The 24,542-nt window shown below is 49.2% G+C and overlaps 1 protein-coding gene across 1 annotated transcript in view; it reads left to right on the top strand.

Moving 5' to 3' along the window:
- Window positions 1-24,540, top strand: part of LOC144945911 (uncharacterized) — a 92,668-nt gene extending 68,128 nt beyond the window's left edge. Inside the window, exons 7-14 of the mRNA XM_078874548.1 lie at window positions 884-970; window positions 2,726-2,816; window positions 3,581-3,707; window positions 6,355-6,527; window positions 13,517-13,683; window positions 15,020-15,060; window positions 16,080-16,432; window positions 17,221-24,540. Of these exons, the coding sequence (XP_078730674.1) occupies window positions 884-970; window positions 2,726-2,816; window positions 3,581-3,707; window positions 6,355-6,527; window positions 13,517-13,683; window positions 15,020-15,060; window positions 16,080-16,432; window positions 17,221-17,294 (1,113 nt within the window). The 3' untranslated portion in view covers window positions 17,295-24,540. The remainder of the gene's footprint in view (window positions 1-883; window positions 971-2,725; window positions 2,817-3,580; window positions 3,708-6,354; window positions 6,528-13,516; window positions 13,684-15,019; window positions 15,061-16,079; window positions 16,433-17,220) is intronic.
- The last annotated feature ends 2 nt before the right edge of the window (window positions 24,541-24,542 follow it).

Genomic DNA, 24,542 nt, shown 5'->3' with positions numbered 1-24,542 from the left:
GCGGTTAGCGCGTTGTGCTTCGTACCTGGCGACCCGAGTTCGATTCCCGCTCACGGCCAACGTCATTGACAATTATCTGAACTGGTGCTGGGTAGACTCAGCCTAAAATTAATACCTGGTGTAAACATCATCACTGGGGAAACAAAGGCGGCCGGGCGTGGTGTTGGCCACCCACCACCTCGTGTGCCGTGCCGGCCTTCATAGGTGCTCGCCAACATCACTTGCCCCAACAGTCTTTTGAGGCTATACTGGGCATCTTTGTATACCAGTGTGTGTCTGTGAGTGAGCGATTTCTGAAATGGGTGTTTACAGCCACCGCATGCCCCCAAGCGGCTTTTGTTTCGCCGGATATATGGGGCTAAATGGGGACAGCACGAGCTGCAGAAGTGATAGACTGATGTGGTACAGAAGGATGTGCAGCTGATGTGGCTTGCCGATGATTGGTACCAGCTGTGTTAAGATCGGCCTCTATGGAGCAGGTTTGTGAAGGACGCTACTGGGGAGTTTGGAGGCGGTTGCCCTCATTCAACAATGGAGGGCACAGGAGCGATTCTCACAACAACGAGTGGAGCGCCGGGCAGCTAAAATGAAGAAAATTGGCCCAGTCGGGAGGACATTTGATCCATCTGCCAGTCATCTCAGTCAACCCATGGCACTTGGGTCTCTCCTGCCAACGAGCCTTTGACACTTCGAAGATGCGCTCCAACGTTTGCATTTCGTAGTCACGAGTGTGCATGCGTGTGTGTGCGTTCGTATGTGCGTGCGTGTGTGCATGCGTGTGTGTGCGCATGTGTGCGTGTGTGTGTGGCATGTGTGCGTGTGTGTGTGCGCATGTGTGTACGCATGTGCGTGTGCCGTGCCACCCTGCCGTCACCGCCCCCAGGTATGGCAGCACAGCGACTGCATGCGCGTGGCTGGGGACGTGGAGCGGTATCTGTGCGAGGAGTGTGATCCTCGATCCATCGACAGGGTAAGACCCCCAACCACATGCGGAGACGGAGGCCAAAATCCCCCATCGTGGCTGTGGGTGAGCGTGGTGGTTGTGGGTGAACTTCGTGGTTGTGGGTGAGCGTCGTGGTTGTGGGTGAGCGTCGTGGTTGTGGGTGAGCGTGGTGGTTGTGGATGAGCGTCGTGGTTGTGGGTGAGTGTGGTGGTTGTGGGTGAGCGTGGTGGTTGTGGGTGAGCGTGGTGGTTGTGGGTGAGCGTCGTGGTTGTGGGTGAGTGTGGTGGTTGTGGGTGAGCGACGTGGTTGTGGGTGAGCGTGGTGGTTGTGGGTGAGCGTCGTGGTTGTGGGTGAGTGTGGTGGTTGTGGGTGAGCATGGTGGTTGTGGGTGAGCGTGGTGGTTGTGGGTGAGCGTGGTGGTTGTGGGAGAGCGTGGTGGTTGTGGGTGAGCGTGATGGTTGTGGGTGAGCGTGGTGGTTGTGGTTGAGCGTCGTGGTTGTGGGTGAGGGTCGTGGTTGTGGGTGAGCGTGGTGGCTGTGGGAGAGCGTCGTGGTTGTGGGTGAGGGTCGTGGTTGTGGGTGAGCGTGGTGGCTGTGGGTGAGCGTGGTGGTTGTGGGTGAGCGTGGTGGTTGTGGGTGAGCGTGGTGGTTGTGGGTGAGCGTGGTGGTTGTGGGTGAGCGTGGTGGTTGTGGGTGAGCGTGGTGGTTGTGGGTGAGCGTGGTGGTTGTGGGTGAGCGTAGTGGCTGTGGGTGAGCGTGGTGGTTGTGGGTGAGCGTGGTGGTTGTGGGTGAGCGTGGTGGCTGTGGGTGAGCGTGGTGGTTGTGGGTGAGCATGGTGGTTGTGGGTGAGCGTGGTGGTTGTGGATGAGCGTGGTGGTTGTGGGTGAGCGTGATGGTTGTGAGCGTGGTGGTTGTGAGCGTGGTGGTTGTGGGTGAGGGTCGTGGTTGTGAGTGAGCGTGATGGTTGTGAGCGTGGTGGTTGTGAGCGTGGTGGTTGTGGGTGAGGGTCTTGGTTGTGGGTGAGCGTCGTGGTTGTGGGTGAGCGTGGTGGTTGTGGGTGAGCGTGGTGGTTGTGGGTGAGCGTGGTGGTTGTGGGAGAGCGTCGTGGTTGTGGGTGAGCGTGGTGGTTGTGGGTGAGCGTCGTGGTTGTGGGTGAGCGTGGTGGCTGTGGGTGAGCGTGGTGGTTGTGGGTGAGCGCGGTGGTTGTGGGTGAGCGCGGTGGTTGTGGGTGAGCGCGGTGGTTGTGGGTGAGCGCGGTGGTTGTGGGTGAGCGTCGTGGTTGTGGGTGAGCGTCGTGGTTGTGGGTGAGCGTGGTGGCTGTGGGTGAGCGTGGTGGTTGTGGGTGAGCGTCGTGGTTGTGGGTGAGCGTCGTGGTTGTGGGTGAGCGTGGTGGTTGTGGGTGAGCGTGGTGGCTGTGGGTGAGCGTGGTGGTTGTGGGTGAGCGTGGTGGTTGTGGGTTGGTGTGGTGGTTGTGGGTGAGCGTCGTGGTTGTGGGTGAGGGTCGTGGTTGCGGATCAGCGTTGAGGCTGTGGGTCAATGAGTTGGGAGAGATTTAAGAAACTCACATGTCTCAACTGCCGCACAGGGGAGATCTATTCAAACTAGCAACCTCTGTATCACACGTCGAGTTGTTGTGGTAAACCTTACACCATGGCAGCATCTCTCACACATTGACTGCAAAACCGCGTCGATGCAAATGCCACAACTATGGTCAACCTTTGCGTCTTTGTGTTTTTACGCAACGATGACTCCTCGCCGTTCTCCCGCCAATGTCCTCGTGCAGGAGGTGCCCATGGTTCCTCAGCCCCCGTTCGCTGAGCCAGGCAGAACTTACTTCATGTGTCTGGAGCTCGACGAGCTGCTCATCAAAGTGGGTGAGTGCGGATACAACCCGCCACTGCGGTCGACCGCCAGGTTCCCCATCCACATCGCTCGTTATCGGCATTCAAAGGAAAGTATGTTTTCCCCCAAGTTTTTGTTATCCAAATTGTCATATTGGCGTCATTTCACGAGACCGAAGTATCCAATCGGATCTCTCACAGAGCACAGTGATCCCTTCCTGTTAAAGAATGACCCGTCTAAGAAAATACCGACAGAGCGACCTTTGACATCCCTTCAAGTGACCCCAGGCCCACACAGTAAGGGACAGCACTGTTCCCATGCACCCTAACACACCGTTGCTCGACGGCCATATGAATGTTTTATTTGATAAGCTGTAATCACAGCGATGTGATGATCGTGACTCTACCTGTGCTACTTTACAAGGAGCTGCACATGTGTTCTTTTTAGAGTAGACGTTCGGGCCACGTAAGGTCAAGTTAACAAACATATGTGCACACACACATGCACATACAAAGACAAAGATCCCCCGTATAAATTTCGATTTAAAGCTTTCGTGACTGCAGGGATTCGAAACGTCGTGAGAATGTTATTGTTTTATTTTGATTATTTTATTATTTCCCTTCTACGCGACTTTACCAAAAGAACCAAGAATATGAATCCCCCGTATAGCCTTAACAGACTGTTGGGGAAGGTGCTGTTTGCACCTTTAAAGGTCGGCACATGTGACATCTATGTGTGTCTGTATGCTGTGACATCTCTATGTGCTGTGACATCTCCCCGTGTGTCTGTGCTGTAGGCGACTGCACGTATGCGTCCCGGGAGCTCCCTCCTCGGCGGTTCCCCCCTCGCCGTGCGGGGCAGTCGCCCTCCGACCCCAAATCCCTGGACATCATGCGCATCGAGAAGCTGTGGAAGGATGACAGGTGACATTTGCATCACCGCACAAACATAGTTGAGGTAAGGGCGGTAAAGGTGCAGCCCTGCATGAGGCTGCGGATGTCTCATGTGATGCAAAGGGCATTGCTGATCTCAGCTTGAAACATACACAAGCCGAGCTCCCTTCTCTGCCTCCACATACAAATATACTTTAGTATATATATTTGAGTATATATTTGTATTGCTTAAGCAAGCAAACTCTGGACAGGTTTTGACATTCTCTCTCGTCAGCAGAGTCACCCTTGTTAAACAAATGCCGCTGTGCGATCACATGTTATTTGAAACATCACTCCATGTAAACATCAGTCTGGAAAGCCAATAGACCGAACTTCCTATGTCCTGCCACCACAGTCCAGTATCGGATGTGTGGTGAGGCTCTCCAAAGTGCACGGCTCCTCCGAGGAGACGACAGACCTCACACATGCTGCAGTCTTGTGTTTCACCGTGGTCACACATGTCAGGGTGGCTACAGTAACCCCAAATGCGTCAGGGTCGCTAGATTAGCCCCCACTTCTACATATTGACCTTTGACACGGCCGACTCGTTCGAAAATGACTACGGTATATCCAGGCCGACCCGTCTATGTCTGCACCGTCGACGAGGCATTCTGCAACGTCGATGTACATTTACAGTCCGTTTCCACCGATGATTTTTCATGAGGTTCCTTTGTGGCTAGAAACCTTTTTCTGTGGTTTCAGACGGCCAAAGTTTATTTTTGTTCAACAGGATTAGAATTCGAGAGACCCAGGATAGCCTCGTTTGCAAGAGTTATCTGGGGCATTGGTCTACCAGAAGAGGGCGATGATTGCTGTGCATTATCCCAATTGAGTAGCATGGCCATGCGGTGGATGTCTGGCAGAGGTCGCAATCGGGTACTCCGATACCCGTACCCTACCCGATACCCGGCTACCCGTACCCGGCTGGGTACGGGTACCCGTTTGCGACCCTGGTGCGGCCGGGTACGGGTACGGGTAGGGCCGTGAGCCACTGGTGAGTAACCGTTTGTCACTCATTTCCCAACGTCTTGTCTCTTCTCACAATTCAAGTTCCTAGAATCAACCCACCCGCGCCTGCAACATGGCTTCATCCCAGAGGTCGCAATCGGGTACCCGTACCCTACCCGATACCCGGCCGGGTACGGCTAGCCGGGTATCGGGTAGGGTAAGGGTACGGGTACCCGTTTGCGACCCTGGTGCGGCCGGGTACGGGTACGGGTAAGGAATCAAAACCCGTTTGCGACCTCTGATGTCTGGCGACAATTCAACACGTCTTGATCGTTCCATTTTGCTTGCGACCGACCGCTCCGCTGGTGTCCCGGTGTTCGGCACGAATCCTGCGATCACGCACAGGCGGTTAACACCCTGTTGCTTTTTGTTGGCTTCCGATAATGCATCGGCAGCCATAGTTCGGCACCCGACGGGCGACTAAAGTCACGCTTTGTTTATGTGTAAAGACGCTGCTCGCGGAGGCCTGTTTAGACACGTTTACTGTCCGTGATGCTGCCAAGCTTGAAACTATCAAAATGCGGGGGGACTCGGCAGGGTTGAGCGGGGCTCGCAGCCGTGAGAAGCGCCACTAAGTGCCCTCGAGTGGAGTTCACTCAACGCTCTGAACCGGTTACGCCCGTGAAACGCGACGGAATGTGACGGAGTCTCGGGTGTATTTTTTTCTAAGTAAAAAAAAATCTAACTTTTCAGGAGCTGTTTGTTTTCTCAACCTAATGCGTAGGTCTCTCGCTCTGCCAGAAAACGGCCTGTCATTATAAATTTTAATATGATGTATATTGAATATATTGCAGATTAAAATATTTATTTTCGATGAAGCAACAGTCGTATGCCAGACACCTGCAAAAACGAGACCTTCCATCTCAAAGGGAATATCCAGATTGTAATAAAGACATAAAAAATATTATAATTGTCAGATACCATTTCAATTAAATTTTGTGCTCGTTTAAAATGTATTTTATATAATGATTCCTGGATAGAACCACTTTAGATTTTGAGTTTTCCATTTAATTCAGCTCCTGCAACGAGGTTTTTAATTTGTTGATGATAGGTCCCGGAAGAAGATGATGCCACGAACCCAGTACTGTAGGAGTCGGTCTAATAGGAGGCACTTCATTAGGACTCACTCACCCTCCATCAGCACTCACCCCAACAGTCTGTGTAGGCTGTTAAGAGGGTATTTGTATCTGTGTGTGAATATATGTCTGTGTCTGTTTATGGGGAGTGGTAGTTTAGCGGGCTAGGACACTCCCGCTCACGGCCATGACGAGTGACGAACATCTGGACCGATGCTGGGCCTCCTCTAGGTCGACTCAGCCTCAAATGAGTACCTGGTGGTGCGATATTTAAACATCGCCACTGGGGAGGCAAAGGCGGTCGGGCTTGGTGCTGGCCACCCACTGTCTCGTATGCCATGCTGACCTTAACAGGTGCTCGCTAACAGCGCTTGCTCCACCAGTCTGTTAAAGGCTATACGGGGGCTGTGCTGTTATTTGTCCTATGTATATGCGTGTCTATGTATATGCGTGTCTATGTATATGCGTGTCTATGTATATGCGTGTCTATGTATATGCGTGTCTATGTGTATGCGTGTCAATGTGTATGCGTGTCTATGTGACTGCGCGAGCAGTGGAGAGCGCTTTGCCTACGGCTACCACTACCTGCGCCCGGAGCAGACGCACCACACGCCGTCGCGTCGCTTCTTCCCCAACGAGCTGTTCCGCGTGCCGGTGTACGAGACGATGCCGCTGCATGCCGTGGAGGCACACTGCTGGGTGCTCGACCAGTCCACGTACTGCAAGGGTAGGCCCTGCCTCCCACTCACGCACGCACGCACGCAAGCTCGGCGGCACCCCCCGACGCACACGCACCGGCACCGGCACCTGCACTCGCGTGCGATTCGAAACGCTATCGCCGCTACGAGCACCATCGCCGCACTGCTAGCGGCCGCTGGTCACTACTGCCATTAGGCTTTGTGATCGATACCGTGCTCATCGACACTAACGTTGTTACTACCAAGGACAAAGATCCCCGGTGTGACCTTAACAGGCTGTTGGGGGCAAGTTCTGTTAGCGAGCACCTACGGGTGCTGGCACGGCACACGAGTGGGTGGGTGGCCAGCACCACACCAGTGTGGTCACCCGCTTTCGTCGGCGCTGCCAATTTGGGCTTCAGCACCTATGCTAAACGCCCGTGGCAGAACCATCGCCACTGGAAGCACCATCACTATTTTCATTCAGGTGAATACCACTGGAATCGCAACCAGTCGCCACCGTTACCACAATCATCACCATCGGTACCCACCATTCGATACTAAGTGACAGTGACATCACCACGGCGCCTGTGCTAGGCCAGGTGCACTTTGAGGCAAGGCTCGCTGACAGGAGGTCTCGAGACAGACCCAGGTGCCATGGGTTGGCTGATTGAGATGACTGCTAGATGTACCAGCTGTACCCCTGCACCCCCTACTGTGCCACCACCTTCATCACCAACACTTGCACTGTCACCTCCACCATCATCACTATCAGCACTGTCACCTGTCACCTCCACCATCACCACAACCAACACAATCACCACTCATAATAAAGATTTTTGGGTTAGATCGCATTAATTATAAATGTGTCGCAACCCTCCACCACCCGACACGGCCAATCAGTAAAAAATGTGTCACGTTGACAAAAGACAAATAGTTCACTATGTTTGTTGAAGAGTGAATTCACACCATTTATAATTTGAGTACGACGTTTCGCTTAAAATTAAATCCAGCACCTTCGGGAGATTTGCCAGAATCGTGAAGCCATCCACCTGCTTCCGGTCTTAAATAATGTAGAATGACGTCATCATTGTTGAACCCCATCAGGTTTCGAGATCAGAGGCGGGCATGGGGATGTATACAATTATGTAATAGATCAGTAATCAGCCACTTAGCATGTGACTCACCTAAAGTAGTGAACAATTTGTCTTTTGTCAACGTAGCACATTTTTTACTGATTGGCCGTGTGGGTGGTGGAGGGTCGCGACACATTTATAAATAATGCGATCTAAGCCAAAAACCTTTATTATGAATAATACTGGTAGCGAAAGCTTACGTGTTAAACAATCACCACTGCCATCACCACTATTATCACCACTACCAGCACCATCATCAACACCACTGCCATTGCTACCCACCAGCATTACCGCCGTTACCATCATTATGAGAAGTGAGCTGTCATAATGAAGGCTACACCAGGCCGTATAATCTTAACGTGGAATTTACACCACAACCGATATCAACATTTTAGCCACCGGATAACAATTCTTAGATGATTGTTTGACTTTGACTTGTGGCAGAGAATGAATGCCAAGGTCAAAGGCAATGGGAGGAACATTGCCCATGAGGCCTCTGGAGTCATTTGTGATTTTCATTATTTATTTGGTTGTTTCCGCATAATTAATTCTTAATAATGTTTAACCATGATCCGGTCAGAGTTCAGGCCATCCGTTAGTCATTGGCGTCACGTTTCATCATTGTCAGCGGTAATATATTAAAAAATATTGATTCGGTTGCATCAATTTTACCCTCAATGAATGGCGACTGCAAACACACATATCCATTTCCTCTGTGTGTGTGTGTCTGTCTCTTTTCTTGTTTAATAGTTGCACAGTGAGTGAATGTTGCAGTGATCAATGAACTCACTAATCAGCTGGTTTGCTTGCAAAGTTGACAATTTTATTCCCGCTGCAGCCTCCTTAAAATTTATTTGGGTGAAATTGTCGGAACGTTCCATCCGCTGGAGAGCAGCGTGCGTTATAGACCCTTCTCGAGATTGTTCGCAAGAGCACATGCTTTCTAAGTCGTTGTCGCAGACAAAATAAAAACTTTAGAAATTCAGCAAATTCAATTGAAGCTGGTTGTGGTAGGACGCGCGCCTATTCAAAGGTTGATGGATCATGCGGAACCGTTGACACTCTCAAACCTGCTGGGCGGTGAGATGGCCAGGCAGCACAGCAAGTGGGTTTCGCAAGCCTGTGTTTACAGACTTTTCAGTGTTTTTCTGATCTCTTCCCACGTGCCAAGCAATCTGCAAAATGGAGTTTTGTAAAAACACAATCCAATTCAGGACTCTCATACAAAAATTGTTTACAGACACCTGGATGCCTGCATGTCATTATTATAGTTTCCAAATTTCTCTTGGAATACATGCTCTCATTACTCAATGTATATGTTAATGTGGGAGCTCATGTGGATAAATAGCAACCGTTTCCTATATTCATGCAGGAAAGCCTCACTGAATCTCAAGGATATATATTTTTTAGGAGAGGCCCAACATTGTGAACAGCTAGTTGATCGGCAGGTGGAATGTGGGTGCGGTAAAGTGTGGGCACTCCCACTGCTTCTCAGACGTCTGCCCTGCGTGGAAGGGTGATGCCAATTACCATGTAGAGAGGCTCTCTTGAGCCTCTCTCTGTGAAGGTGCTTCCTGCCAGCAAGTTGCATGAGCCAGTAATTGCAGGGCTGTACCTTTACTGACATTGTGATGTTTCTTCTTCCTCTTCTCCTTGCAATTCCTTAATGAGTTTGTTGCGTGTGGGAGGAAATCGGAGCACCCAGAGAAAATCCAATATCTCCGCGTGTGCGATATTAATGCATCGGAGCGGAGCGTCACAACTCAGCTCTACGGGGCCCTGCCAGCTTCTGCCCCCCCACCCCCCATCAGACAGCTCGCGCAATTAACATCACGGGGCTGCACCGGCACGCCGCACGGCCGGCCTCTAAATCACCACCGCCCCCCCCTCCTCTCCCCCTCACGCAGAACACGCCGTGGCTTATGTGTCGTGGATTCTGCAGTTTGCATTCAGTTGGCGTGACCTGACTGACAGCACACGCACGCCTTCTGGCTGAGATTCTGCGTTTGAACCCAGAGTGGCCTGCAGTGATTAAATTGGGTCATCAGGCTTACCAGCACGAGCACAGCCCTCTCTGTCAATCCCACTACCGGATGAGGGACTCTTCCACCCATGCACGTGCGGTGTCGTGGGAGCTATTTGACCTTCTGCTCACCGCGGCTGACCAGTGCTGGGTTGGTGAAAGAGTTTGAAGGCAGGGAACAAGGACGTGGGAGCATAGCAGTAGGGTGCAACAATGCGTTTTGCTGCACCGTCGTCTGTGCTGCCGCCGCAGCCTACAAACACCAGTTCACCAGTTACGCACACAGTGGCCGCACACATCCGAGCACGAGCCGGGCTCCAACCTGCTTGAGTTCCAAGATCCAATGCAATCGGGCACATTATGGCTGATTTGCTCAGAGGCCATATATATGTATATATGTTTTAAACCACACCATTGTAAAAGGGTGGCTTGGTGGCTGACGTGGTTAACATATTCTTCGTTTTTTTCGGTAAAGTCACGTAGGTAAAAAATTTAAATTAATAAAAGTAAAATAAAAATCACGACGTTTCGGAGGCAACACAAGCTTCCGTCTTCAGGTGGAACCGTCACAGCACGATTGCTGTATCAAGTAAGATTGCTGATACAGCAGATTGCTGATACAGCAATCGTGCTGTGACGGTTCCACCTGAAGACGGAAGCTTGTGTTGCCTCCGAAACGTCGTGATTTTTATTTTATTTTTATTTTACTTTTATTAATTTTCATTAAAATTTTTTACCTACGTGACTTTACCGAAAAAAACCTAAGAATATGAATCCTTGCAGTCACGAAAGCTTCAAATCAAGTGGTTAACATAGTCCAAGAGAGCAAGGAGCCAGCATCTGCTATAGGACGTTGTGTCTGGGCAGCCAGGTTTCTTTATAGATTTCAGCTGACAGCAGCAGCAGCAGCTAAAGCAGTTGGCCGAGGTGAGCGGTCGGCTCGGGGGACGTATAACGACTGTTAGAGTCAAGCGACAGCACTGCTGGGGTCCTGGGTTTAAGTTAATTTAGTTTCTGGTCTCAGCCCAGTCACCAATGACTGCACAAAACAACCCTATTTTTATAAACGTTCATATTAAATCTTTCATCTGGGGTGGAGTAGTGGCGCAGTGGCTAGTGCATTGCGTTCTGAACCTGGCAACCCGAGTGCAATTCCCGGCCCAGGCTCACATTAACGGCGAAGTGATATGAAACACCGGAGCAAATTTTGTGATGTTACGGTTTGTTTATTTGCTTTGCAGTAATTGGTGGCCGTGGATGAAACAATCTCGCATGTACACGTGTGGTACAGGGAGTGGAGCAGTGGCACAGTAATTGGCACTGCACTGCACCGTGAACACGGCCTCGGCTAGCATCGGTGGTGACGGGGGGGGGAGGCGGGGGAGATATCGGAACCGGTCTTGGGCTCCCACCCACCACCAGTTACACTGCCCAGCGGCGGCGAAGTGTGGAAAAAATAATCCCCTATAACCATCGTCCAGCAGTGGATTGGCAAAAGGGCTGTATATGCACGTAGGTGTAAGTGGAGAGATCCGTGTCTCCTACGTGTCGGAGGCAGTGGTGAATCCGTTAGCTCGTCTCTGGACCTCATTTGTTGTAAGAAAAAAAATATAACCTCGGTGATGAGTCATCACTATAAATCTTGTGTCCCTTCACCTCCTTCAGCAGCAAGTCCCAGTGGCACACGCAGCGTTTAATGAGCACCCAATCAATAACTGTGAAATTGGAAGTCAGCTCCGACGATACATTATTTCTCCGTTTACCCCAGACATCCTCGCTGAGTCTGAATGCTTTGTCAGGAACGCTTGCCTGCGGCGCTCTGCGTGTGTGCGCAGTTGCAGTTTGAGTACAGTGTTCTCTGAAATGCGTGGGTTTTCCCTGTGCGTTCAAGTGTTCTTTGCTCCCACATGCTTGTGCAAATCCGAAAGAAATTGGGCAGACATGCTAAGGAGGATCTGACTGATGATGAGTCTTGAGACCCGGTGAGGCTCTCCTTGTGAAGTTATATTTTTATTATTAACGCTTTCCAACTAAGCGTTAATGCATTGGCTCATGAGGGACTTTGAGCGACTTAAAAATATGCAAATGTATTTTAAGGATTTACCTAGAACTTGGCAATAAAAAAAACTGAGAATTGGAAGCCTTTTTGGCCAAAACGATGGCATCGTAAGCCATCAGAAGGTAACACTCTTTATTGCTATTTAAATACTGTATTTCAGTAGACAAGCATGTGTGATAAATGTTACAAAAAATTTGCAACATTTTAAAATACATTGTCAACATATCATTCCCATCTCATGTTATCCACAATCTGAATGGGCTCAAAATTTGAAATAAATATTTAACCAATATATATTTACGTTAATAATTATGCTTCAGAATTATTTGCAACCTTTGGTCAATTCATTGCTGGATGAAGGCGAGCGATACCATTTGAGTCATGAGGGTCGTTTGACCATACTTCACCACGCTGGTCAGTGTGGGTTTGTAAGTGGGGGGGGGGGGGGGGAAGGAGCCCAGAACCGATTCAAACATCACTCGCCTATGATGTTAGCCGTGGCTGGGAATCTAACTCTGGTTGCCAGGTTGATAGCGCAGTGTGGTAACCACTGCACAACCATTAGTTTGCATGGAGAGTAAATGCTTTTTTTGCTTTTAAAGTTTCAATTGTGCAACAGTGCCACCTGGCTGTTACAGTATGCATGTGTGTGTGCGTGTATATCCTCGGCTCTAGAGCTGGTTTACAAGTGACATTTATAACTTTAGGACATTTCCCAAGGAATTTCACGGTGGAAATTTGGATGTTCGGAATAGCATGTGACAAAGAGGCTGTGTTGTAATTTTGAAGAGGGAGGCTGTAATGGTTGGACACATGTATGTGTACATTTGTAGGGTGGAGGAAGGCATGTGTCAGTAGCACCCAGAGGTCAATTACAGCTGGGATTTATATCGCGTCTAAATGCAACCGCATCTGAAGAGGCCAAACCAATCGGTGGGACACCCTGAGGGAAGTAGACTCGTTCATTTGCTGTAATGGTTGGACGCATGTATGTGTACGTTTGTAGGGTGGAGGAGGGCATGTGTCAATAGCACCCAGAGGTCAATTCCAGCTGGGATTTATATCGCATCCAAATGCAACCGCATCTGAAGAGCCCAAACCAATCGGTGGGACACCCTGAGGGAAGTAGACTCGTTCAGTCGTTTGAAAAAGAGAAACACATTTGACTACAGGCGGAAAAGATGCCTTGGTCCTGGACTTGAACAAGTCGAGGAGTCGACAGCGCGGACGCTCGGGGGGAGGAAGTCGGCACGAAGGGCAGCAGATGAGATGGAATGAACGCCCACTGAGTGGAGGATGACTTGGGGCTTCGACAGAAAGCCTTAGTTGCCGGAGCAAAAGAGCGTATGGAGAGGTGGGAGAAGTGTGCGTGGGGGGGAGGAGAGTAACATGAGGTGGGGGAGAAGTAGGCAAGGGCAACTTTATGACCAAAGGAGAGAAGATCATGAGCCAAAATAGGTGGTGATGATGAGACTGTAAGTGTGGCCCGGTATCAACTGGTATCAAGAATGAAGCGGCACGAGGCATTGACTATGATGACCTATTCACCCCGACCTGTTTGTTTTGTCTTCTTGGTTCTTTCGGTAAAGTCACGTAGAATGGAAATAATAAAATTATACAAATACAACATAATAAAATTATTTTATTATGTTTTATTTAAAATTCTTTTATTATGTTTTATTTTTATTATTTTATTATTTCCATTCTACGTGACTTTACCGAAAGAACCAAGAAGATTAATCCCTGCAGTCACGAAAGCTTTAAATCGAAACTGTTTGTTTTGCTAACACCGACGGGACACTCGCCCCCTCCCGCCGGCAGGACGTCCCGCGGGCGCGCAGGAGAAGGACGTGTACATCTGCGACTTCCGCCTGGACAGGTCGGCGCACCTCTTCTTCAAGATTCAGCGCAACCCGTACCCCGTGTGCACGCAGCCGCACGCCTTCCAGGCCTTCCAGCAGCGTCTGCAGCCCAAGCGAAACTACACGGTCAGTAGCCCCCACGCTCACACGGCGCACGGAAACAACAGTTCAGTTAGTGTTGTCTTTAGGCAAGTGCCAGTGGGGGAGGTGTAGAGGTCAGCCCTCTACATATGTGAGCTCCCAGAGGCATATGACAGCAGTGAAAATTGATAACTGTGCTGTACTGATGAATCAAAATGAGTATGATACCAGTCAACCCGTGTATTTTTATATTTTTTTCACTGCTGCCTCTTGGGATGGCTGTGCTGTCAACTCTTGTTGGCCTAATCAACGAAATTGGCCACACATTCAACTCTTGAGTTAGTGGTCTGGACAAGGCTGAGCGATTTCTAAATAGATTATGGTGGTCACATGGAAAGTATGATGGGAGTACAGTACTCCCTCGTTATTCGTGAGAGATACGTTCTGGACATGCTCGTGAATAGCAGATTTCGCGGATAATGATATTGACCTTTTAATGAATGACCAAAAAAATTTAATTAAATATATGGAAATTATAAAAACGCAATAAGCAAAATTGGTTATAATAAACAAAGTAAATGAAAATGAACGTTAAAGTATTAAATCATAGTTTGTAAATGAACTTACCTTAAATTATGATCATTCTGTGCAGTGCAAGGATGCAGTAATAATGGTGCTGACGACGATGACGATGACGGTGGTGGTAATGATGATGATGAACATTGTGATGTCGTTACTGCTCCCACATAGACACATGCGGATAGACTGGGGGGGGGGGGGGGTCATCCGGATCGTCCGTAGATGAGCAAGGGCTGGCAGGCGAGGCAGCGGTGGCGGACGCGGAGGTGGAAGGGAGGATCGAGCGAGGCTGACTCTCTCTCTCGATGCAGTTGTCGTGTAGAGTTACAGATGCGAGTGGCGGATCGCCAAAATTTCGGATAGCAAGTTCGTGGAAAACGAGGGAATACTGTGGCGCATCGCCGATTTCGTGAGCACACGTTAGTGCGTTATTCCATCCGATTGTTTCCAACCTGAATGCATTTTCTGTTCGTGATGGGTTTTCTCATCGTTCACAGAAACCGTTGAGTTTGAACAAATGGGGCGAAACGTTGGACATTGTGCTGAACAACGCGCAGCACAGCACAGCAGAACCCGCGAAAAACCAACACGGTGGAACTATTATTTTTGTTTTATATTCATCGGTTCCTGGTAGGGACAGCACAGTTAGTTTGACCATGGGGAATATGATCATAGCCTACCAACTATTCATCCTGCAAATAAATGCTCGGTCCCTTATGCATATTGTGACTGGGGTGCCCTGTGCATGTCAGCGTCTGAAGAGGTGGGAGATAATGTATTTGTCTTTGTTGTGTTTCGACAGCCGCACGAGGTACCAGATTGCTACAAGCGCAACGGAGGAAGGTAATAAATGCTGCGTTTTGCCAGGGCGAAGTGTGGGGCTGACCGGGCAGCAGGGCTGCTTGAACAGCCTCTGATGTTTCCCCGTGACCACGATGAAACAAGGCAGCCGTGCAGGGCTGCCTTTGATGGTTCTCCTGTGGAATTCTTGATAGGTTGGCCTTCATTACCGTCTGCGCTGCAGTAATCGTGGGATGCGGTGGCGTAGCGGGTAGCAGCGCGCTGCACTGCGAACCCAGCCACCCGAGTTCGATTCCCTCTCGCGGCCAACACCAGTGATGAACATCTGAGCCGGTCTTGGGCGTCCCCTGCGTCGACCCAGCCTCAAATTTTTTTTTTAAATTAAATATCAAATCCGTTTATATTGCAATATATCCGCTGAAATAAACAGCACCTTAAGACATTTTTGAAAACATAATATTTCTGTGTATGAGGCAAAAATATATTCAAATTTAAACCATATGGCCTTGTTATTGCGAAAGAATTTGTGTAAACATCGCCGCTCAGGAGACAAAGGTGGCCGGGAATGGTGCCGTGCCAACTTTAGTAGGTGCTCATTAACAGCACTTGGCCTAACAGTTTGTTAAAGGCTATAGTAAAAAAAGATTTTAAAAATGCTCATGCCACCCTGTTGGTGGAAAAGGCTCCACAAAAAAAAAATAGCTTATATTTGAGATGTTTCACTTGAAAATTATGATTTTTTAAATCAAACTCATTTATAATGCAATGTATATCCGCTGAAATCAACAGCAGTTTAAGACATTAAAATAACATGATATTTCTGTGTACGAGGCTAAAAGATATATTCACATCTAAACCAAATGGCCTTGTTATTTTTATTGCTGAAGAATGCCAATCGACCCAAACGTTGACAAAAATCCCACGCTGCATTTCTACGCGGCCCGCCATTGATTTTGCAAAAGGTCAATGACGCACCAGCAGTTCACTGCTGCGTCACGAATACAGCAATGCCGATTAACACAAAACATCAATTTGTTTCACTCCAAACGATTGCTTCCAAGGTCGACGTGGAAAAACGACAAGTACAGGCGTGGCAGCGTGGACAGGCAGCACACCTTCCGACGGGCAGAAGAGAGGCCGCACCTGGCTGCCAAGGACCCGGGCCAGGGTCCTGCGCTTGCCGGGCTAGACGCGGGCCGTGACTGCGAGGTGGTGGCGGCGACGACGACGGAAGAGGCCGTGCAGCCTCTGCCCGAGGAGGCGAAGGAGGAGGCGAAGGAGGAGGAGGAGGAGGCGATGGATGCTCGCGAACTGGATGGCGGGGGGCAGTCTGGGGAAGAGATGGATCGCAGCGGGACCGAGCGGTTGGATTCCCTGCTGCTGAGGCTGCTGGACAAGCTTCCCGCACGCAGCGGTGAGAGAGTCTCGGACGCAGGACGACGGGGCACTCAGAGGTCAGGGCGCTGAGGCCCCAGGCTTCTTCAGGAGGGTCATTGGCATCACGGCGTAGTTGGCGAAGGACCGTTTGCGCCGAACTTGTGACTTTTCCGACGGCGTTTGCATAAACCGCTCTTGGCCGGCGTATGCCGCCGGTGTGTCTCCAGTGATTTGATTCACGGATCACGGGGGGGGGGGGGGGGCGACCACGGGGAGGGTGGCGCTATTTGTATTCAATGGTCGCCGTCTGCTTTGAACTTCGAGCGCCAACTGCAGTGCGCAATTTAACGGAGCTTGCGCATCAAGACGGGGCGACGTGCGGGACCCTTTTAAGGAGGGTCCTGCATTCGGACGTATGGCCAATATCAACGAAATCCTGTCACGTCTGATGTGTTCAGTTACTTTTTTTATTGTTGTTGTTTAGAATGTGATGAATTGTATGTTTTGCTTGTGTGCGTCTTGGTTACATTATGATTGCCCTGCCATATAAACTCAGTCACTGTTATACATCCTGTAGTTCTACCTTGGTGCTCCCAATGTTTAACATGCTCTTAATATTTATCTTTGTGTTGTGTGTGTCACTGTCCCATGTACGTGTCTACGCGTGCACATGGGTTTGCGTGTACCTGCATGTGTGTGCGCGCGTGTATCTGTGTGCGCGTGCACTTGAGCGTACACGTGCCGTCTTTGCGTGCCCCATTCGCCCGCCCCACCCCCCCCCCCCCATTTACCCTCTATCCGCCGTTCCCTCTCCCCACCCTCTAGCAATCAACGCCTCCTACCTTTTGGGAGAAGGCAGCGGGAAAAAGCTACGCAAACGGCCAAAGGTCTCGGAGTGATGCGAATGTAGAAACGCGAGGGGGTGCGGGGGGGGGGGGAGAGTGCGGCGGCGGAGGAACGCAGCCGCGTGAGTGCCTTGATTGGTGGAACCGTGGCTCCTACCGCGGCGCTGAAACCACCGACGCCCGGGGCTCCTGCAGCCAAGAACGCCGCTGGAGGGCGGAGGGGGAAGGCTACGTTTGGTGGGGGGGGGGTGAAAAATAAATCATCGACGAGACGCAACCGGATCGTGGCAGAGACTCTTGCGTGGTCCAACGGCTTCGTGGTGGAAGACGTGGCTGGGTGGCGGTTCACGGGGGGGGGGGGGGGGGACGCTGTAGCCAGTGCTGTTGTTCCCGTTGTCAGAGCACCGAAGCCAGCACTTGCCGAGGCGTCCGTGGGGAGCCGGGACCAAGCGGGGTGGGAGGCTCTCGAGTGTTGCATGCTTTGACGGTCTCAGCCCGGTCACCGTACGACCGCACGACAAAACTCGCCGCAGGATTTTTTTTTTTTTTGCACTTTGATCCGTCCGAGTGCGGCTCTGCCGGAGGGGGGGGGGGTGGGCGGGGTGTATGGGGGGGGCTCATTCGAGGTGTCGCGGGGACGGAGCTCGATCCGCACGGCTTGCGAGAGTGCAACGGAGTTGCTGTGGTAAGGTAGACCCTTGAAGGATGGGTGGTTGCTTTTGCGTCATTTTACATTCATCGCGTGTGGCGGGGGGGGGGGGTGACCTGTAACACAGTGTGTATTAAAATAGTGCGCATTCAAGGTCTTGAAATATGTGGAAGCATTTGCGGTAAAAAAAAACGTGTTTTCCCATATGTACACATTGCCAGTTTCTACTTACATTGTGCAGCCTGGAGCCAGAACCCGGGGCCCCCGATTCATGTAGAGCTTTCAAGCTTTTACTCGATCCCAGCATCGTCCGGTGGAAACTCCGCAACAAAAAATATTCCGCTAAAATTGTAGATTTGTGGCTCGATTCCCCGTTGCGGAAAATTGGTTGAAGCCCCCCTCCCGCCCCCCTCCCACACTCTCTGCATGTAAACGGTCGGTAGCTGGTGGAGTGCCGACAGGAGCCACCGCTGCCTTTACATGCGAGAACAACTCGCCCCCGCCAGCGGACTGAGCCGACCACTCGAGGCCCCACACGTGCTCACGTACGTGTGAGAGTATCGCCCTCCACGTGCTCACGTACGCGTGAGAGTGACGCCCTCTGCCGAGGCGTGGAATTGTGGTGTTAAGCCAAACACAGTTAAAGCTACTTAGAAACAATGACGATGATGATGATTACTATGGTGAAGATGATAGACGAGGATTATAATTTTGTAATGATGAGGAGGATAAAGGATAATAATGAATAAAATAATAGCGATTATAATTATGATTGTGGTGGAAACAATCATTGTGATCATGAAGATGCCAATAATTATGGTGATTATGACAGTGGTGATAAATGAAAACGATGATAAAGATGCTGCTGCGGTAGTTGATGATGGTGATTATCCACCAACCACAACATCCACCTCCCCACGATGAGCCATTTACACTACCCAGAATTAATTGCGGTTGAATTGGTGCATGCTTGTAAGGCATGGACCCCCACCACATGAATTAAAATGGCTACATGAATCGGTCCCCTGGCCTCTTGATAACCTTTATTGCATTGCCTCGTTTGTAACGGGAGGACGATGTATCATTTACTCATGGCCTTGACATCTGAATACATCAAGATGGCCTCTTGTTTATAAACCAATTGTTATAATTGTCTTTCATCAATTTTTTTTACTGATGTTAGTAATGCTGTGCTGTTTTTAAGTATTTTTTTAACAATAAAATTGTAGTTGTTGATCATCACACATTTATATTTTTCCCATTATAAAAATAACTTGTGTTGGCAAAGAGAGACCCACTTTACTACAAGGCATTCGTCGAGATTTATTTTGCCCACGGCCACTTTCAGGGGTTGCAGAGAGAGCTAGGCGAGCAGCCTGTCTGCAGTAGGCCTCAATCATGGGCCTCATTTGAAATGTCTATTGACCACATTCGACGGGAGATTTTCTCTACAGAATGTTAGTCTCGAACACAGATGCATCGGCAAGCTGTGAGACCTCAAAACCTCAGAACATTAGGATGCATGCTGGCTGCAGTTGATGCCTAAACCGTGTTTCCAATTCTACATATGAGGACAGTTCAATCAGAAATTCAACGTGTGCCTAAATGTACTGGAACAGCAGGTGACAACACAGGCAGGAGGGAGAGTATTTGAATCCTATTTAAATTAAGTTGTAAACTGAGCTTATCAAACTGCAAAGCTTAAATCGCAAGCTTTCATCAGCCTCTCTATGTGTTCCTTATGACCAAGAGCAGCCATTCCTGAGGATGTGACCAGTCTCCAAATACAAACACAGATCCCTGGATGCAAACGGCGACTTAATAGCCAGGGAAGTTGGAGGTCCTCTGAGGTCAGAACGCTGAGCTGATACTGCTGAGATTCGGGGTTTCAATTCATGCAGCTCCCGATGATTATACTAAATTCTAAATTATAGCACGTTCATGGTCTTAGCCTGGTCAGTAGTGACTGTACAAAGAAACTAATATTCATTTTGGTTCAGCATTTTGGTTAAATCCCGAGTTTTGAGAATTAAGAAATTGTTCACTGCCATGTGAGTAATATCACTGTCAGCAGGTTAGCACCGCTGTGCGAGAGGCCTGCAATGCGTTCTTCCTCTCGTGACGTAACACTACCAAAGTAGCACAATTGGGATTCAATTATAGGGGGAAAAAATGTATTTTTTTTTGTTTTCAAAAGCCAAGAGACCTACACTGTGCTCCTGGAAACACAATTCCTCCTGCAAATGCTGATCGAATCCTCTTCTTCTGAGGCTTTAAGGGATTTTAGTTTCCCCCCAGCTCCTGTGTACATATACTGTGTTATGCCGCATGTATCTGTGCATATCGGTACTGTGTACATATACATACTTATGTGTGCGTAGTACGTATACTGTGTGTATACACGAGAATGCATGGGGCAGTCAAAACGTGATGAGTGTGAGATGGTAAACTTCTCACATGTGGTTTTGATTATTTGAATTCCATAATCATATTTATCTGCCTGCGTGGTGTGCAGTGGTTCAGAGCTTGTGACTCGCAATCAGGATGTTTACCACGTAGGCTTTCGCGACCAATATTCATGAAAAAGGGTTTTTGGGTTAGATCTCATAAGTGTAAATGTATCGTAACCCGCCTAGCGAAACATCGTACTACTCAAATTGTAAATGTTGTGGATTTACTCTCCAACACACTGGTGGGCTGAAGTAGTAAACTAATTGGCGCGTTTTGTTTGTGACAAACCTTACTGGCTGTGTCGGGTGGTGGAGGGTTACGACACATTTATGCTTACGCGATCTAATCCAAAAACCTTTATTATGAATTAGGATGTTGCAAATTTAAAATTCCAGTCCTTTTCCCGAGTCAACAAAATATGAGTTGCGACTGCAAAGTTAACAATGGTCATGCTATAGATACTCTTGCCACTGTCATAGGATGTGGTTCAGCGATGTAATGAAGGAGAGAAGCAGTGCCGCACGCTTTGTTTGAGCAGGAATCCGTTTTTATTTTCACAGTAAATTGTGCAGCCACAGGAAGAAAAAAAACATTGCTTTTGAGATGTTCCCATTTAAAATAATGTTGCTGGATGGGTTTGGATTAGGGCTGCCCCACCCATCCGAGTTTGACTCGGACAGTCTGGGAATTTGCATCTGTGTGCGGAGTGGCATTAATTGATTTATACTTAGACTTGGTACAGGAATTGTGCTGACTTTTATTCCAGGAGAGTGCACAGTTTTGATAGACCGAGGCTGACCGAGAAATAGGCCCCGGGTTTGGTCTTCATTGCAAAGAGGTGGAGACCCAACTGAGGAGGCCGGCACGGTGCCAGAGTAAGCTGACACGGCTGAGATTCTGGGTTTCATTCCAGGATTCACGAAGACCGATCTCAGTCTAATGACCGAAGAAGCCTGGTTACTTATGACTGCGCAAATGACAAATATCCCGTGATGGTGGATAAATTCACTTTCTATGGCCGAGCTCAGCTCTCATGGACACCGATTACGAGATGATCGACATACCGGGTGAGAGAGAGGTCCGTTGAAGTTGCGCCAGAAGTATTTCTGCGGTATGATATTTCAAGGCGTTTTTGACACACGGTGAGCGCATTGGTAGCTGTGAGAGTTCCATCGTATCGAAGCTTCGTTTGCTGCCGTGAAATGATGCCGCTACGCAATAGAATGTATTCGCAGGGGAGTTGTATTTGGAATGGAACTACACTCATGGGTTTGTGCGATTCAATCTGAAGACATTTTGACTGCTACTCATATGAACAGTATTCGTACACTGCTGATGCTCTACAGGGATGTCACGATTCAGTGCATCCGCGCATCGCTAAACCTGTCACGGGCTGGGGTCACGAGTTGGGGGTCAAAATTCAATTTAACAAATACTTAATCAAAATTTTTTAGCTCTCCGATATATATTTGTGGGTTTTACCCAGTGTTGTTCGGCACGATGCCCAACGTTTGCTTCAGTTCATCAAGAAGCTCAGCTTAGCGATGGACATGACACCAAACAACGCTCTGCACAAATTGAACACGCCGGAGAGCTTTGCAGCACAACGGCAATATCCAACTCGGTGGCATAACTTATCCTGCCATGATGGTGGCAATGGCTATTGTTTTTTACATACCAATCGCATGGAAAACATGTATTCATTGGAAATGATAGATTCTAATAGGCACAATTAAAATAATGTAATTTGAGCAGAGGAATCGACTTTCATTTGAAGGACAAATTCATCGTCACATCCCGAATTATGTGGGGTACAGGGCCCGATTCGTGTGTTGGCGAACGTTCATTCCCGTCCCGATTTTTTGGCGAAACGGCGCCATCTCCGGCGCCGGTAACCCAGTGCGGCTTCACCCATTTTTTCGCCGGCGTGGGAAATCTGGCCCACGGGGGGTGGCTCCGGCCCTGGCGCTCGCCCCGCTGATAAGCCCAGATTGCGCGGAAACTCGACGGTCCGATTCCCCCGCAGCTGCTTGGTTAAAAAAAAAATTCCCGGATTGGAAATCGTCGATGCACATTGCCGTACGGCTGGGAGCATCCAGCGACGCCGTGGGCACCCGTGCCACCGCGCAAGGGCGTCGGCGTGGCCAGGTTCAACAAATCCAAACAATTCTCTGCTCGCAAAAGATATACCCCCTGTCCACGCGTAATGACTCATAATTGTCGTGCACCCAGGTCTTGCTGGAGACGTAACGAGGTTTTGTCGGGGATGTCGCCTGGTTCGGACACAGCAGTGGACGTTGACTTCCCGTGCGCGCGTGCGCTCTCCGGCAGGTTTTTGTACACGTAAGACGTGCTGGAAAATGCGTTGTGGAATTGCAACACTGAGTTCACTTTCACCCTGTCTTCTACTCTCTCTCTGTCTCTCTGAAGTGTCTGGTCTGCTGTGATCAGAGAGTTTGTCCTGTTCGGAGAATGGACTGTTCTTGTTTTAGGAATGTAGAGTTTCCAACACTTATCTCATCGTGACTTTGGGGCGGTCAGTAAAATAAGTACAACTTTGTGTACTGTCAACAGTGTTGTCATCTTGCGGAGAAAGTGGCACTGATGGCACAAATTCCACGTAGTGGTTGATGTGGAATTTCCCTACACTGGTTCATAGCTGATAAACGCTTTGTTGATTAAACCAATGGAGATTAACATTTTAAATGTGTAAAGTCCTTTCTGTAATAGTATATATCAAGACGAAGATTCCCCATATTGCCTACATTGGCTGTTGTGGCATGTGCTGTAAGCGAGCACCTTTATGATACAAAAACAAACATCACCCTTATAGCCGTGAAAAAAGTGTTGGGGAAAGTGCTCTTACCACGCATCTTTTTAAGAATGGCATGAGCAAGTGGTGTTACCAGCACCACGCTCAGCCACGTGTCTCCCCAGTGCTGATTTAACACACCGCACCAGGTACTAATTTAAGGCTGAATCGACCCAGGGGAGGTCCAGGAGCAGTTCACATATGAGCCACTGATGTTGGCCGTGGCCGGGAACCGAACTCGGGTCGCCAGATTCGTAGCGCAGTGCACGAACCACTACAATACCGCTTCCCACCTGTCAAACAAGCACACACACACACGCGTGTGCAGGGCCACGCAGCCATGGCCACATTCATTGCCTCTGCACTGCAGGTAGTGGGGTCGTCCGTGTCTATGCCGCTGCATGGAGCATAACCAAAGCTTGAAGGTTGTTGCTGCAGCGTCGTATGTATGATGAACCTCTCGCACTGTGCGTAGCCAACCGCGCTAATCAGATGAGTGGTCGAAGGACAACAAACTAAACACAAAAAGCAGTTCTAAAGAAATGGGTTTTCAATCTAGATGATTCAAAAGTGCATAGCTCCAGTGGCTTCCTCGTCTCGGAAGGAAGAGCGTTCCAGACGGCCGCAGAAGTGTTTACCGCAGAGAGAGCGAGAGAGAGAAGTACTCGGGACCCGGGGGTTACTATTTGTTTATTCTGTCGCTTTGTGAATAACTTTCTCGGAAACGTAAAGTAAAGCTCCATGAACGCTGGATTTGAACGTTGCCGTTGTCCGTGCGTGTTACCATGAATGTAAATTGACTCGCTCGTGTCCCCCCCTCCTCCTCCCCCCCAACAACGCAACTAATGCACTTTCGGACGTGTTTGGACCTTCCCAGGGTGGTAACATCCCCTTTGGGATACGCATGCTTCCTACCTTCCTTTTTGTTTTTGTACATATACATTTTACCAAACAAACAACAACAATAACCCCCCTTGCCCAACTGATTCATTCCCCACGCCCTTTCCACCAAACACACACACACACGCCAAACCCATAACCGTAGGTGTTTGTTGTGTCTTTGACTCTCTTTTTTTTTTGTAAATGAAATACAAAACGAGGGGTGAGGGACACACACACAAAAAAGCATCGATGGATTTGTGTACAATGAAAAAAATTGGGGCATCATATCGCATATTTTGCTATTTTTAAGGTGAGATAGTCTGTGTACAGTGGTGACGTTGATGAGTATGTAATACTCAATGTGGTGTATCTTCTGTTTGCTGTTATAGGAATTCTCGTCTGTAAAAGTGTTTGGTGTCAAACACTAATTATCTGCTGTTCTGGCAAAAAAAAAAAAGCTATATATTTTTGTTCTTTTTGAGAAGCAAGTAAACGTCATACCAAGTCG

The sequence above is a fragment of the Lampetra fluviatilis genome, chromosome 39, assembly GCF_964198595.1.
Source record: "Lampetra fluviatilis chromosome 39, kcLamFluv1.1, whole genome shotgun sequence".
Taxonomy (NCBI): Eukaryota; Metazoa; Chordata; class Hyperoartia; order Petromyzontiformes; family Petromyzontidae; genus Lampetra; species Lampetra fluviatilis.
This window is presented reverse-complemented; position numbering and strand designations above follow the sequence as displayed.